Raw genomic sequence first — 16809 nt, forward strand, 5'->3', positions numbered from 1 at the left:
CACCAGCAGTTCAATTACTTTATTTATCAAAAGTACACATCTATATTAAAATGCAAGCGGAATGTTTAGAGGAAAGCTCAAACGAACACCTACATCATTAAATGAAAGTATCGATGTTCACAATCAAAGCTATGTTATCTACATTGCTCAGACGCACGGGGCAAGGGTATGCTCTATACTGTTGCCATTCCGTAGGATCGACTCCATAAATTATGCGACATCTTGACATTGTACTTACATACTTGCATGTTTGAGGAAGTGCCGTAAGTCAAATGTATGCAGTACTGTGCAAACACAACCTTAGCAGGGAATCCGTTGTGTGGGCCCCGTATTTGACGGTACTTTGAAAAACAGCTGTCGTAGGTGACAAATTTGACATTTCTAGTCGCAGTCTCGGTACACTTTATGCAAATGATTGATTTTGCATAGATTTGCTTTTGAATACAATCAAGAGAAAAAGGCACATACAATTAATTTGAGTAATTACTCGAAATGTTTATACTAAGAAACATCCCTAGGAAGTGCAGGCTATTTTTCTCCATCTCCTCAAAGTACGAAGGCCCACGGGGAGCTTATGGAGGAAAGCTGGGTCGATATCATAGTGTGGCGTTGGCGTAGTAGTATCTTTGGTAGTAGTTTCCTGAAGGACTATAAAGGTAATGTCAGCACTATTTGATTTTAACACCGACAGACTACCTACACGTACTCAAACAGTCAAAATATTGCCATACGTTCCATCCATGCACTCGATAATGTTAGTTGTTTTTTCTTTTAATAAGGCATGCAACAGTTACAAGTGTGTCATACTTGAACAAATGAATCCTAGCTAAATACTGTACACACTATTTATATATATATTTCTGCAGACAATGAGTTGCGTTTTTCACAAGCACCCGTGCTATGCTGCATCCCATTTGGAAACTTGAGCACACCAAACAAACGTGTGTGAGCACAAAAAGGAAATAAATTTAACGCGATCGTTCTACGTCACAAAGCTGCATTTGTCAGATTAAATTCCTCCAGTAAAGTGGCAATTACGATAGCTGGCAGTTCGAGCATACGTTACGACGTTGTGAAATTCTTAAAATTGGGGAAGAAGTAGTGTCGTGTATATATACACACACTCGACAGTGCAAAACTAAACAGGTACGTACTTCAAAGACAACAACCGCAACCCCAACTGTGGGGTCGAGTCAAATGAGCAAAAATAGACAATAAAAATATTTTGTGGCTTATTTAAGAGTATTTGGGACGCAACGAGTTTTTAAAGTATAAATATCTGTTATTCTGCATGTTGTTTGTTGCGAGAGGCAGAATTTCTTTTCAGCCTTGCAAAGCAAGTTGGAAAGGGGGGCTTTTGCTTCATTGGATGCCGCCTTGCCTATGTGAAAGGGGGGGAAAATTGTAAAAATTCGTACTTCAGTTGCAAGCGCGATATCATCAGTGGCAAGTTACGCAAACGTCCGTGAAGGAAGAAAATTTACAGAAAACCTGTTACAGAATGTTCAAAGCTAAAAGAACAAAGAGCACATGAATTACATGATTTACAACACAATTCTCATAAAAAGAAGCCACATTACCGTTTTCTCTGTACAGCACAACAAGTCACAGTGGATCTTCCTTTTTCTTTCTTTTTTTTTGTCTGACTAGTAACAACGTCGTCAACAGTCTACAGATGCTTCCGCAAAAATTCAGCAAAAGTAATCTGCGTTCTCTCCCGGAGCAGCAACAACTTTCAAGGCTCGCAACCAACCAATTTTCGCCCGTTGTGGAAAGAGTTCCACACGCTAAATCTATACACATGTATTGCACAGTATTGGCGCGGAGAAACAAAAGCGCCCCCTAGCAGTTGTCAAAGTTGGCGAAGTTTGCAAATCCCTCGTCGGCTGCCGTCGCATTTCCCTCGGACGTGCTGGCAAAGGGGTCGGCTGGAGGCAGAGGGGGAGCAGGTGCTGCCCGGGTGGGGCCCACCTTGCCTGTCAGGTGTTTAGGGGGAGCGGGCCTCGGCGGGGGGTTCTTGCTCTTCTTTGGCGGAAGGGCCGGAGTTGGGCTGGACGAACGCGGAGCCGGAGGGGCAAAGGGGTCCGTGCCGAAGGGGTCGTCGAATGGCGCAGATGCCTGTGCGTACATTTTTGAGTTTTAATAGGAGGATAGCACTGGCTTACATAACAAATAAAGTAACACAATTTGTCTGGACGTTTCGACGTCTATGCAGACGTCATCATCAGCAAAGAAAAAAACAGCGCGCGAGTCCTTAGGTCTTATAACAGTCTGGCAGTGGTCCCTTGTGGTTGTTACAGGAATTCTTCTCATGGTGGATGTGCCATGACTCATGTCATGACTGAGTCATGGTAGTGGCTATGGTAGTGGCCAAAATTTCTGAGACTGGGAGTGCTTGCTTGGGAACTTGAAATGCATACGTACAAGTTTTGCAAAATTCGACTTACGTCTGCAGCAGAGGAAGCGTTGCTCGTGCCAAAAGGATCGAACGGGTCTTTAGCAACTACAAATGACACGTGAACGAGAAATGTCAGCACAGGGAATCTTTCAAATGCACGCAGTAAATATCCGCACCAGGAAGCTCGAACTCTTCATATACAGCACATATATTTCCAGTCGACTCACCCACAGCTTCTTGCTCGGGGAATCCCGCCGCAAAGTAGTCCGTCGCCTGAAATTCCCAGATATTCCCACCATTTCTGATCACTGTATCCTAACAATATCGTGAGCCAAAGAAACTGTACTGGGCCTACCTTTGGATCAGGTTCAAAGACACTTTTGAAGGGATCACCACCAAATGGATCGTCTGCCACAGTGGCTTTGAAGGGATCAACTAAAAGAGAGAGAGAGAGAGGTCATGTGAACAAACCCCATTTGAGACCCAAACCCATAGTACATGGCTGTGTGCATTAAAAAGTGCATCCCCGCTCAAACAGTGAAGCAGTAATGTGTACCTGCTTTGAAGGGGTCTTCTCCTGCAAAGGGGTCACCAAGAAAGCCATTCATGTCATTCAGGGGGTCTTTACTTTTGAATGGGTCCTCCTTAAAAAAAGAAGGAGTGGATCCATGATACGAGAAAAACTAAATACATTTCAAATATGTTTGTAGAGAACATTCTATGTAACTCCATTTCAGTCACACCATTCTACATGTACAGCGAGGCATCTCACCTTGGCTTCCTCTTCGGGAGCACTGACAAAACTGGTTGGGCTGCTTCCTTCCTAATAGCCGGGATAGACAGATAATAATTATTTGTATAATAATAATAATAACTATTATCGATGCATTAACTATTAGCATAACCTGCTACTAATGCATGCTGCTGCTGTCAAACAGAGCTACCACTAGTCCAGAAGAAGAACAGACTCTGTTAGAAATATTGGTGGCTCGTCGTAAGTACATAGTGCTACGTACTACAATAGTACTGGCTATTCATTGACTACCGACTTTCATGCCACAAAGTATAAAGATGTGGTCAGTTGTGGCATTTGGCCCCCCCCCAGTTGTTTAAGAACACAACCCAAAGGCGGTCATGAACTTGTCCAAGCATCAAATCCAGCCTAGTTCACATGCAGCCTGCTTCTATAAATTTTAGCTCTGATTAGCTATATTATTCAGTTAAATCAATTCTATCACATTCAAGGATGCTGACTTGCAGCCACGTATTTCTATCAGTAAAAAGGGAGTTCTTATTCAAAGGTGCAAGCCACCTGCACAGCATAACTGGAGCCAAGCAAATGTGTACACACATACTCTCTGTACTGCACCTAGTAAAGCATATTCGTGACTCTTCACTAGTGCATTCACTGTTAGTACAACATGTCACGAAAAATCATAAAATGGAACACTAACATAATAGCGCATACGGAAAAAATGTAGCCGAAGCTCTTAGGCTGCATGCGGTGTATGTGTTTGTTGCTCAAACGTCGCCATACCAGCACTGGACAGCTGTTTCGGCCTTCTTGGGCCTCTTCAGCAGTGCGAAGGCATGCAAACTTTTAAGCAGGCGGTGTCAGAAGGTCGCTTGGAACGTGATAGGGTTTTTAACTTAGGTACCGCAATTTCACGCGTATAAGCCACACCCCAGATAAGCCGCCGGACCCGTTTTTAGGAACGTTTTGAAAGTTTTCGGGCAGATTAGCCACACTCGCACATAAGCCACGGGCAATACGACACGTCTGATTTGTGCGGCAAAGGGGACCATAGAGAAGGCCATAAGCCCTGTGGCCCATACTCTGGGATCGGCACGGTGTACAACAAAGGAGGTCATTTCTAGTGCTCTACCAACATCGGATTGTGCCCTTGCTGCATGTTTTTCATGGATCGACTGGTCAGTGGCCTTCCAGAAGACACGAATCACTGTCACCACTTTCGTTAAAGCTGCTTGGGGGGAAGTCACCAGGAAGGTCAGTCTACTTGAATGCGGCTGCACCCATGTTACGCATTGTTTGTGCATTGGCAGAGCGGTGCTGTTCCAGAGACACTGTCGGCACTTTCCTTAAAAGCGGCATGTGGGGAAAATGCCGGGGAAAAATAGTTATCAGATTAAAAAAAATGCGTATAAGCCGCAGCTAGGTAATACGCGTGAAATTACGGTACTACAATTCACTAATGTTTTCCCACACTATTTTACTCGAGAGGTGGAACAAACCGTGTTCGAAAGCTGTTGGTACTCTGGCTCGTGCAAGAGGTGGTCGTCCCGCAGCAGAGACTCCGGGACTAGAGATGGATCCCCAGCTGCAATCGCTCGGTCTAGCTGCGAAATCCACGTCTGCACTTGGATCTGCTGTTCCTCCATCTGCACTTTTCTCGCTTTTTCCTGCACCCCAGGATGTAAGGCAATCGATATTGAAACCAATCTTTCGGCTTACAGAGGCCTTCCTAGTTATCGGCAGAGAGAAGCCCCGTCTCAGAGAGTGGTAGTATGAGGAAACGGCACTTTAATCGATGCTCATACTAGTTGTCATGTCCGCAACTGCTAGTACTTTGCTGGTACACAGAAGTGGTATGCTAGTACAGTCAAACTCCTTTGGAACGAAACCCAGGGGACCACGAAAGAAAGTCATAGTAAAGGTCACTTCGTTAAACAGGTTCTCTGCCACGTCCTATGAAGCTCTGACAGGACGGAAAAAAAAAGAAAAAAAAGGGAGTGGTATTTTCGTTAAAAAGGCATTTGCTCTAAAGAAGTTTGACTGTATACAAAACCATTTAAATACTGTCTTTGCGGCCTTTACAAAGCCCTTCGAAGTACTGCCAGAATTTTACACAATATTTATTTATTCAATATATTTATATTTATTTATACTCTTCTTCCTCCAAACTTTGCAGATTTCCCCCCCAAAAAATGTGGAATAAAGGCTTGCCCACAGATGTACTGACAAATTCAAGCGCACTCATAACCTTCAAGCACTGTGACGTAGCAACGTAACATTAGTATGCATGGACTATGATCTTTTAAAATACTTATGTTTGACATTTTAACTGTGGCATCAAGTCAATGCCAAAAAGTGTAAGTACCCTTATAATTGATTTCTGCAAATGTTTTTGTGACATACGTGGCTGATTTGCAGCTGCGTTTCTTGCTGCGTCTGTGTAAGTGCCTGCAGGTTTGCCTTCTTGCTGTCCACTTCGGCTCTCAGGACATTCTCTTCTTTCGACAGTTCCTGCAACTCTTCCCTTTTCTTCTGCAGCTGATGCTCTTGCTCCTGCAGACGACAACGAGCAACAATTAAGCCGCAGTCATTCAGCACCAATTCCGTGTCGAAATCGATTACAACGAAACGAAACTAAACGAACCTCGAGAACCTTGGCTTGTTGCTCAACTTCTTTTCTAATGATGACGACCTAGATGGAAGTGGCACAAAATTGAACAATTTGCAAAAGCGTAAATAGCGCACACATATTGCACGAGCAAAGAATTCACCAAAGTTGAGGACCAATAACACGTAACAAAGGTCACAAAGTGTGAATTCCATCAAACAAGAAAGCGAGACAGCATGAACAGCCAGCAAGCCCGATACCCTTGAAATCATCTTTTCACTGATGTTGATTTGTGTTTGTGGCAGTGAGGAAAAGAAAAAACAGACAAACACAAAAGCATGATCGGCGAAGAATGTACAGTTGCGAGCATGAGCATTGATGTGAACGTGACAGTAAAAGAAGTTTTATGCAATTGTTAAGAGTTACAAAACAAAAGCTAGCTTCTTAGTCAGTTTAGCTGCTTTGAGGAAGCCTAACTAGTTTTAACTGTATCAAGCATCGTTACTGGCTTGGAAATTGCTACTGTTTATGTAAGTTACTAGGAGTGATGACAAGCAATGGGTTTGCAACTTTTGCGCGCGTCTGTCTGGCCTGGATTAGACAAGAATCAGGTCAAGCCACAGCCAAAGCCGAGACGTTAGTGGCACACGAGGTTACACGTGAAGAAAGACGAAACCACTTAGGACACAGTGAGATGCCGTTGAAAATAATATACCTTGTTGTTTTCTTCCTCGAGAAGCTGCCTAGCCTCGGCTAACTCCCTATCTACAACAGCTCTCTGAGGAACAAAATGGTGTCTGTGCATAAGCCAAGCCATACAAAAACAAAAGTATACCACTTCTAATACCACAATATACTACAGGATCATACTATGCAGGTTAAGTGCTCCACGTTATCGTGTCACAAGTCGTGTCACAAAAGGCTTGGCACTGCTACAATGGCTGGGTCCTCAGTGTGTGTACCGTCGTATGAACCTGCTAATAACTGGAACGTTGTGTTTTAGAGTTAAACATGGTGAAACCCGGTTTTATTCTCCAACTTTTGCTCCAGCTTAAAAAAAGAAAACAAAAAGAAAAACATGAAGCTACCCATAACCAGGGCCAGTTTACAATAGTCTGCGGCCTCCTGGACTTCGAATTACCGAGACTACTATACACACTTAATACCAGCAGATTCAACTAAGTTATATCGTTGATGGCTTATACAAACTTATGATCCAAAAAAATAATGACTAAAATGAATGCAAGTCCTATCTCAATGTATTCGTCTTACCTGTGCGCTCAAGTCAGAGAGCCTCTTCTGGGCTTCTTTTTTCTGTGTGTCCAGCTGCTTTAACATGGCTGACATGCTGTCAATTTCAACCTCAAGACCCTTCAGTTCGGCTGTGCGTGCTTTCAGGTCTGCCTCGCTCTGAACAATTTCCTGTTCCAACCGTGTTTTATCTCTGTAACATATTAATGTGTTGTTACTCTTTTTCCCTCGCATGCCATATCCTGTTTCCCATTCCTTATCTTTCAAAGTGATACCATAAGCATACCAGAGCTGGGTACATAATGATATCTATGAACACATCTGTTGCGCATCGAGAAGACAGTGTTGGGTAACAATTTAAACGCAGTAGTAAAATACATGATGCATTGCATACCGCCGACACCACCACGTGACGTAGTTATTAAGAATTTGCCAATCACACTCATGCTTTGGTGGCCGTAGCTAAGGAGATGAGCCAACATTAGCCGCATAAGCAGCCACTGGTAGCCACCGAAAGCCTGTGTTTCAAACCATCTGCAGTGACTGGCTGAAGCAGACGACATCACGATTCCAAGTGGAAAAGAAGGAAGCTGGCTTTCTTCATTCTAGGTGTGTGTTGATGCTGCCCATTCAGCGCTCAAAGATTCGTGACTTACACTCGCAACGTTTTGATTTCTTCGCTTATCATTTCCAGATCCTTGTTCCCTGAGCTCGGTGGCGAACCCAAGTGGTCGACAGGTGCACCAGCCAAAACATCCTGCAAATTGAAGTAACAATTTTATTCCGCATCGTAAGCGATTAAGATTGTCAACAACCAACGACATACGCCTGGAGGAGGAACCGAAGGTTTTGGCCTCAGCGACGGCGGCATCATTTCCGGAGTCAGGGCGACTGGGAGCGGCATGCCGTTCAACTTTTCCGACACAAAGTGCATGGCTAGTGCAAACTGCTCCGAATTCAGACAGCCATTTTGTTTGACGTCGGACAAGTTCCTGTAGGGACACAGACGGACAATGTATTATATTTCCTTTGCATTGGGCGAGCTTTAGTTGAGCCACGGGGAAACACGTTTACCAGATCTGTGCGAGGACCGCCTGCGGAAGCCCAGTCTTAAGGAAAACGTCGCGCACGTCCAGGCCGCTGACAATGCCGTCCTTGTCTGTGTCGACTGTGACAAACAGCTGATCGTATTTCAATTTTTCGGCTCGCGTTACAACCCAAGATGAGGCGTCGTTCAAGGCCTGAAATGTGTTAGACGTGTGTTTACACAGTGTTGCGTTACACAATACCACCAGTGGTCTAAACAGAACACTGGAAAAGCTGGTCACTTAAAAAAAAGTGGGGGAGGGTTTTACATTGGTACATTATGTACAAGGTTGCATAGTTTCCAAAAATTTCGTGAGTGTTTGAAATTTTTGTGAACTACAAAAATCAATTAACTTAGCGCAAAGCATTAAGAATTGTTAGCTGGTGAAAAATTGCCAATCACTCAATGTAGTATAAAAGCAAACACATTAAGTATCTCAACACGTGACCACGTAATGGCTGCCCATGTGCTACGTATTTTCCTGGAGTACCGCAACATGACTGGGCAATTCGAGGAGAAAGGGAGAGAGAGAAACGTATCACGCACATTGTGCGCTGCCACATCCACCATTGTGTTTGCAAGAGGGGTGCTGGGCCGCCGCTTCACACTTGTCGGGGTGTCTGGAATGAAGTCTGGCAACACTGTGCTTGGCTTGCTCTTTTTGGAATTTGGGACCAGCTCAGGCGGCAGCGCGTGCGGTATCGTGTAGTTGTCTAGGGCCTTGTACACTAAGTGCATCGCCTGAAAGACACGACCTTCAGCTTAGGCAACGTCCTCGCAGAGGTAGCCCTAAAGCTCCTGGAGACCAATCGTACCACTATGAACTCATCTTCGTCGAGAGCTCCGTCTTGATCCACGTCGCTCAGATCCCAGATCTGAAACAGCGGCACAGTCAGCAAAGTAAGGCAATTAGTGCAACATCGCTGCGCATTTAATTCCCAGAATTTTAGGATACGTACCCTTCCTAGCACATCGACAGGGAGCTTAGAGTTCATCATTACCTAAAAATCGTCAATATTGCATAAAAATTGTATCAAACTGTATAAATATTGAATAAAATTGCATAAATATTGTATCAAACTGTATAAATATTGAATAAAATTGCATAAATATTGTATTAATATTGAATAAAATTGTATACTTAGCAAGCAATAAAACTCACAGGCTTCACTTTGGTGCCGGGTAACTTGCCACTCAGTGGACCGAGGGAGTTGAACATTTCCACGTACTTCGTGTGCTCCAGTGGCTGTCGGGAGGCAAAATTTATGGCACAACCGAAAGATGTTGTAATTGCTCAGAAATGTGCCCTTTTTACGTGAAACATGGACGGCATAATCACCTTAATAGACCAGTCATACACAACACCTCCGTTTGTCGGCTCGTTCTGGAAAGGAAACGGCGATCAGTAACAACACCGAACATGCTAAGACACGCGGCGCGTGCGTGTGAACACCTTCACGTGTCATTGTCAATCCTTATGCACAGCATGTTGAAACATTTCTTGGTGTTTTTAGAGAACACTGCATATTGTCATCGGAAGAGAACATCACTGTCGTGGTGTACAATGACGAGACTCGAGACGGGAGTGTATACATAGGGTACACCTGGCAGGGTCTTCTCTTGAACGTATGAAATTTTGGAGTCTTAGTCAGAGAATTTAAAGAAAAAGTGAAAATGAGAAAAAACATGTTCACTGCATTTTAGATAAACATTTCCCCACTTATCATCATTTAAATAAAGTTGTTGTCGTTAGATAAACATTTAGCAAATACTTATTCCCTTCCGTCAAACTTTTGGAGGCATTCTTGGTATGCTGCAGCTTTACAGAGAGCGTCATACTGTAGAAATCACTGTAACGAAGAACAAAACCCACCATGATGGGCGCTGGGACGGGTATCAGGAGCCCCGCTGTCGAGAGCGGCTTTCCGTTCTGAACCAGCGCCACCAGTTTCAGTGCCACAAAGAAGCCCTGCTTGTCTAAGTAGCCCTTGACACCCGAGTCCGCCATATCCCAGATCTATATAAAAAAAATTTTAAAAAAGGAGAAGCTGCATTCGGGGGGCCCCACGACTTTGTGCGGCTGGACTCACTTTGCTAAGGACAGTGTCGGGAAGGCCCGACCGTTTTAAGAAGGCTGCCGCTTCCAGTGCACCCACATGATCTATGCCTGCTGGATCCACCTGCCAGAGACAATGCAGAAATAGACAGTCACACGGCTGTCGCTCTCCAGGCACATTCTGTGGACAAGTTCTGTATTCATAATTTTTACTATAACTTATGCTTCAGGACAAAACACAAATACTTGCTTGCTGGTAGAAGGCTTCATATGCGGTCGAATGAACACCTGCAATCTGAAGAGCGAGTAGTTAATGTAAACCTTTTTTGTATCTTGTATGTAATGTAATGTAATCTAATGTAACCTTTTATCTATTCCGATAATCTACAGGAAATGTATCTACGATTGGATCATCATCATTTGTCCTGTGATGATGAGGAAATATCGTTACAACGACTCAAGCTAAAGGGAGCAACTTATTGTGTACAAAAGGCATTCTGACGTGCGAGTGAAATATGCACAAAAATATAGAGCACGAAGTTTTGTGACGAAAGTTCTCGTTATTCTGATCCGATCATGTTAAGTGGATATTCGTAGTACGTTACGGCCGCAAACTTTGAAACAGCATCTGCTCGATCCTCTAAGCTTGTTATATTATTTATTACATTCAGCACAAATTTACTGAAAAACCCTCCTGTTCACACAATTTCCACAACGTGCACTTGTTGTTGCATAGATAAAATGCACGTAAGGGAAAACACCAGGCGTGAAAATGAAACTAACATCGATATGTCCGGTACAAATGGGAGTTTTCCGTACATGTTTGTGATTCAGTACTGGTGACCCAGTCACATACATTTGCAATGCACGGGTGAGAAGTAAGCTCGCTGAACACGGCTTATGGTGCCTTTTACGCACGTAAATTGCAGCTTTTGCCTCGTACTAGATCCACCCCCGTGGCAGGGTGCCTACCGCAATATAAAACGTACAACTGCGTGATAATTAGCCCTAATGTGTAGGAGGTGCAAAACACCGGCTTCGTTCTGTGAACACGACCGTACGACACTGGTACACTATACAATCCTATAACAATGTGTGTGTGACTTTTGCAAAACATTTACTTGGTAGATTTACCTGCGAAATCGAAGGGAGCGAAGCCATAGCTACCGCAGCGAGATCAACCGTCCACCCCTACTCCGCGGGCTTCCGGATTGTATCGACTTGGATTGGATTGATTGTTTTCGAGACGAGAGGTCGTCTCGTCTACAGTACGGACCATAGATTAGAGAGGGCGATGTAGGTTGCGAACTTTCAATGCGGCGTTTACGCGCGATACTGTTTAGCACCGCGGTGCGTCTGAAGCCATTTTTTCAGGAATATCTTTTTTAGGTGCCACAGATTTTTTATTAATATATTATTTATTATTTTACCTCTACACCTTAACAAGGTGCTTTGGCGTCGACTGGCAGCTCATCAAGTTCTTGGACTCGCACGCAATATAGGAAGCATATACCGTTGGATTGGAATCGGTGGTTGTATTAGATCTGCATTCTCTCTGGCTGACGTGGACAGCTGTGGCTAATCGGGAAAGGAACCTGAAGTCACCCTAGGACTACTGGGACCAGCTGGGACTATTTCCGGAGAAGGTTAATTGAAGTGGACTTTTAGTATCGTCGAACTAAGATACGGCGACGACAAATATTGGGGGATATGTGTCCCGAGGGAAATGTGTCGACATATGTCTGAGGAGTACCCAGGAGAAACTCGAGACAAAATAGCGGTACCGGGATTCGAACCCGGTTACCTCCCAGTCTCGACGGACATTGAGGGTACTGCACGCCCTTTCCTGTTCCCGCAATCATGTTTTCCCTCCCTCTTACCCAGTGCTCTTTCCCTTCCTTCCCCCCTGGAGCAGGCTTTTGACCGCACCTTCTACCTAGAGTGACTCTACTTCTCCTTCACTTCCCTCGATACGCTGACGTTGGGAGCAGCAAAACTGGGGCACTACAGATTTGTAATAAACTCACCTAGCTAACTTTTTATGGCTTAAGCTTGAAATAGAAACATGCGCTTCGCAGCACGACAGATGTCAATAATATTGCGCAAATTTTATGGTAGACAGATGTGAAAAAAATATCCGTCGACGAATACCGTTCTGGACACCGTACTTCTAGACTTCAGTGACGGGAAGGGGCCCTGAAACCGCGGTGGTCACCGTTATCGCTTCTCGGCCTTCTGTGGCTAAGATCAATTGTGTAGTATCTGTTCTTATCAGCTTAATATCTGATACGGGTTCCAATGGAACCCGCGATATTAACGCTATTTTTGTAAGTGGACGGTGTGAACGAAGCTAGCTTCGCCACTGTCGCGGGTTGACTTGGCATAGCACTGCAGCCAAGTTCAGCCCACAAAAAAGTATCAAAAAGTAGGAAGTCGTAGTTTCCACGGCATGTTGGCGTTACGAACGTTTGCAGCACAAGTGCGCCTCAACCTTGAAGTGGTACCCCTCTTTTGGGGAGAGGGAGAAATCGAGAAGCTGCGCGCTTCGGGAGCGCGAAAGAAGAGCAATGACCCAAGCAGCACAATGTACTGAAAGTCGAGTGCAATAGGTGTGGACGGTATCGGTATGTGCCTTATCAATGTTCCTTAGTTTCACGAGTCTGTTCAAGGCATTCCACGTACCCGTCCACTCCTATTGCACCCGACTTTCTGTGCTGCTTGGGGAGCGTTCGCGTCGGAGAGCCCAGAGCCACGTGCTTATCTGTTGGCCAGATAGACCGTGCTCCGGCCCAGATAAGACGTAAGACATGTCGTTTCCACGGTTGAGAAGTACGTACTTCTGGTTTCGGCTCATTTGCGTAGCAGATTTGGCAATTTATATTTCAGAGTACGTGCTCATCTCAGTATATTTGACAAGCACGGGGGACTTAAATAACGACAGGCTCCAATTCGGCTATCTTGCATTTGGCTATAAGTCACCATGTACATGTAGTCAGCGTTGTCAATCCAACCCAAGGAAACAAATTCTGCTTGTGGTACCATGTTCTGTGCGAGGTTAGGGTGAGAGACTGGGGGGGGGGGGGGGGGGGGGCAATCTTTCCCCCATGCGTGAAGAGTGAAAACAACCGCGTCGTCTGCTACGATATCCGCCATCTTGAGGCCCACGCGCAGCGCGCGCTGATGCAAGAGGCGCTCTGTCGGGCATTCGCTTGGGGACGCAAACTCGTATGATACCGCGATACCGGCTTGGATACCGCGGAGGGTAGGCACGCAAGCATTTGCAACGAACTTATTTGCTCTAAACTCTATGTTGTAACATAACCAGTGAAATATTTCCGACTCTCATCTGTTCCAAATTATAACTGGTGATAAATCATAAGCATGTGCTCCACTTTGAGCTAAGTAGTACTTTTTATGTCATCTTTACACGAATAGCTTGCCCGCTTTATTAACCTCTCAATCTAAGAAAACAGTGTTACTGATGAGTACCCAAAACTTTATTTGAAAACGCCGTAGATCCTGCTTTCCCTGGTTTGCCACAAAGGCTACTACAAATGGAGGATGAAATCAACAGCACAACTCAGCACTGATTCATGGGGGATGACAGTTCAGCACTGGCATGAAGGGATGTCTCCAGTATGCAGCACAAGATATATTCTTAGAAATCTTGCAGCGGAAACAGCTGGATGACCTGAGACCACTCTTCCACTGGCCAGACACCATTCTCCGCAACATTTGGTGGACTCGCTTTCCAGTCCCACTGTTTCAGTGGCTGAAACCAGCTCTGGCCGTAGTTAGCTTCGATGTATTTATTTGTCTCACATGGAATTCTAAGTTTGAGGTCTAGAAACTCTGTCCAGCAGAGTTGGAATATTGGGAATATGTACCTGCACAGTCCAGAAAAGAAAGCAAAGCAAAAAGTCAAATGGAAAAATTTTAAGATATGTTACGGGTCAGCTAAACACCTCAAAGAAACCTCAAACAAAGTATCGCTACACATTTGTCCAGTCCTCCCAGGTTGCTATAGAACTCACTTAAATTTTTTGCCTGTCCTGGCTTGTGTTCCACCATTCCACACGTAGCTATCTTCCTCGTAGAAGAAAAAGACATCCAGTTTAATGTCCTTATCTCGAAATGAAAGTTCGTAGCTATCTTCAACCTGGATAATAATAGTAGTTATTACTAGAAGTGGCGTTAATAAAGAAAAAGCCAGCGTTCACAATAATTTTAAGATTCGATTCACCTTGCCAAACAGATGCGTAAGAGGCAGGTCATACATCGAGAACACGGAAATAATTTCGGGCTTGTAGTCCTTAATAAAAATTCCGATGTCCACGTCAGTCGTGTAAGGAATAACGTCACACTGACGGTAGAAACCTGTCAGAGGGGAAAGCCAGCACATTAGTACATAACGGGCAAATAATTTTTGCTCTACCTAGGCACGTTCCACTGCTGATCCAAAACGGCACATCGAGCTGGTCCAAGAGCTGCTTCACTTTGACAAGCAGACGGCGAACTTTGAGGCGGAACAATTCCGCCTCGGGGCTTTCATCGCGGCCGTGCAGCGTGTGAAACAGCCGTGCACGCGTTGTGTTGCACTCAATGAATGGCTGATCCTTCAGAAATGTCTCCGGAGGTGCGGGCGCAAAGGTTTCTATGTCGTTAAGCGATATGGGAAGTATTTCGACCCTGGTGGAATAGAAAAAATAACGATTATTGTTATCGTTAACGAGTTTACCGTAACGAAAGGAGTGTCAGTCGTGCTGCACTTCTACGGTATCACTCACCTGTCGTAAGCACCGTCAGTTTTCACGTAGGATATGTCCGTCTTTGCGTCAAATGGGAGGTCGGCGGACATGTTTGCTGCAGCGTGCCACCAGAAGTTTCCAGGACGTTCGTGAAAGACGACTATGTGTATCGTTTGCGTTTTCAGTGACAGGAAGTAATGCGTTGGGATGAGCACTTGCAAGCCGTGAGCCAGAATCTTTGGGTTTGGGACGGACAGTTTCACCGGTTTTGCCCCCTTCGCTGGAAATGCGGCGAGAAAGTCCTCCTCCTGCCCATCGAAGACAGCTACCATCAACACTACCTTTCAAACTTTGAATCTGCTAAACGCAGGGGCGGATCCAGGGAAGATCCTCGGGGGGGGGGGGGGGGGGGGTCGCCATGTAAGACGGCGAGCTGCTGTGCTTTCATTTCACACCAGAACTTTATTTATGATCTACATGTTGCGAAGCTTAGCAAGCTGTAGAGGAACGCCACCGTGCGGCGTGTGCGGAAAACGAAGCGTGCGGCAGGAAAATCTGGCGGAAGGGGGGGTAGAGGTATGTCTCGGGGGGGGGGGGGGTTCCCCCCCCCTGGATCCGCCCCTGGCTAAACGTAAGGAGTATTAGCATTAATCCGACAATACCAGCCGCGACGCAAACTGTCCTAAAGAACCGAACTGAACAATCGGCTGCTTTGGCAGAAGTTCCAAGCAAGTTGGTCTATCATCCGCAGTCGACCTCTCCAGGAAACATTGTAGAATGTTTGGATCCAAGACGAAAAGTGGAAAGTTTGTTTTCCTTGCAGTGTCTAAGACGTCCTTGATATCCTGCAAGGATTACGCCTTGGATTACGTTCAGTATGAATACGAGCGAAGATATTTGCGGTATCACCTACCCATCTTTTTTCTTCGTGGGGAACCTTTCCCTGTTAGAATCAAACGAGAGAGGTGTTTAAGTATTAAATAAGTGTCATTGGAGCGAATGACACAAAAGCTGTGATGATACAGATGTGAATACGTTATGTCAAGAGCTTCACCTTCTTAGAGATGTACTGCAGAAGAAATGATTGCAGAAAGAGCAAGCCAACACCGCAGACTAGAAGGCATAGAATCCTAAACAAATTTCCGCTCATACAGGCTCACCTTTAATATCAATAGTGCTGCTTCTAAGGAACAGAAACATAATATTGCACGACAGCGAGAGCAAACAAAATTCAAGCAGACATCAGAATCGGGAATCTGCTCACTCGGCCAGACGCGGCGACCGGAAACCGTACCACACTGTGATGCCAAGGACGTCACTTCCGCGCCGCGCATGATACGCGTTTCTGCATTTTTGCACTGGTATTCTTTAAAAAAGAAGAAACAAGATAAAAAAATTCCATTCCGCAAATTTCAGAAACGTTCAGCAGTTACAAAAGTTAGACTGGGTAATAGGGATTTGTGGAGAGTAGTCGTTCTCTCTCTCTCTGCAACTTGCGCACACGAAGCGCGATGCTTCTCTCTTTTTTAAAAGTCGGTGGTGGTGGTAATGAAACAAACTGCTTGCCGTAGTCGGCCACGCGGGCAACGTAATGACTATCGCGGGAGGGGGGAACCGTGTATCCTGGGTCGACTTCACTGGGAACTGTGCTGACATTTGTCTTAAAGCGCGCATCTGAAGAAAATCCGGGATAAACACCCAGACAGCACAGTCTGCGCCCAGATTCGAACCCGGGTCATTTCCCAGTCTCTTTGTGAAATGCCATAACCGTAACCGCCACGGGAGCTGGGAAAAGAAACTGTTCTCCCCTGCTTCGTTCGCCCAATGACAGATCAGTATATGGTTATTTACACATAGGAGTGAGCCTACAAATTCAAAATTCAGCAAACAGTGGCAGAAATGTGGAT

The 16809-nt window shown here is 45.1% G+C and overlaps 2 protein-coding genes and 1 non-coding gene across 5 annotated transcripts; 1 reads left to right on the forward strand and 2 right to left on the reverse strand.

Moving 5' to 3' along the window:
* Positions 1 to 4: 4 nt before the first annotated feature.
* LOC135390907 (epidermal growth factor receptor substrate 15-like 1) lies at positions 5 to 11392 on the reverse strand. Its single transcript, XM_064620882.1, has 23 exons — positions 11289 to 11392; positions 10405 to 10449; positions 10189 to 10278; positions 9972 to 10115; positions 9438 to 9482; positions 9261 to 9344; positions 9058 to 9099; positions 8914 to 8973; positions 8645 to 8839; positions 8086 to 8252; positions 7838 to 8003; positions 7668 to 7768; positions 7033 to 7204; positions 6476 to 6538; positions 5797 to 5844; positions 5556 to 5705; positions 4652 to 4819; positions 3171 to 3221; positions 2955 to 3042; positions 2754 to 2833; positions 2626 to 2671; positions 2448 to 2503; positions 5 to 2118 (listed from the first exon to the last, which is right to left on the reverse strand). Exons 1-23 carry the CDS (start codon positions 11313 to 11315, stop codon positions 1843 to 1845), a joined length of 2364 nt encoding a protein of 787 aa, XP_064476952.1. The 5' UTR covers positions 11316 to 11392; the 3' UTR covers positions 5 to 1842.
* A 981-nt stretch (positions 11393 to 12373) lies between these two features.
* On the forward strand, positions 12374 to 12568 carry LOC135393608 (U2 spliceosomal RNA). Its single transcript, XR_010422704.1, has one exon. It is a non-coding gene; the product is annotated as a U2 spliceosomal RNA (small nuclear RNA).
* Positions 12569 to 13633: 1065 nt separating this feature from the next.
* On the reverse strand, positions 13634 to 16239 carry LOC135390910 (ribitol-5-phosphate transferase FKTN-like). 3 transcript variants are annotated; one of them, XM_064620887.1, is made up of 8 exons: positions 16063 to 16239; positions 15816 to 15845; positions 15565 to 15747; positions 14942 to 15210; positions 14590 to 14843; positions 14398 to 14531; positions 14189 to 14313; positions 13634 to 14041 (listed from the first exon to the last, which is right to left on the reverse strand). In XM_064620887.1, exons 1-8 carry the CDS (start codon positions 16234 to 16236, stop codon positions 13813 to 13815), a joined length of 1398 nt encoding a protein of 465 aa, XP_064476957.1. In that variant the 5' UTR covers positions 16237 to 16239; the 3' UTR covers positions 13634 to 13812. The 3 variants fall into 3 exon arrangements, with proteins under 3 accessions (XP_064476957.1, XP_064476958.1, XP_064476959.1); XM_064620888.1 differs by having other exon boundaries at positions 15957 to 16163; XM_064620889.1 differs by lacking the exons at positions 15565 to 15747; positions 15816 to 15845.
* Between the last annotated feature and the right edge of the window lie 570 nt (positions 16240 to 16809).

This window comes from Ornithodoros turicata, chromosome 4 (genome assembly GCF_037126465.1).
Source record: "Ornithodoros turicata isolate Travis chromosome 4, ASM3712646v1, whole genome shotgun sequence".
NCBI classification, from domain to species: Eukaryota; Metazoa; Arthropoda; class Arachnida; order Ixodida; family Argasidae; genus Ornithodoros; species Ornithodoros turicata.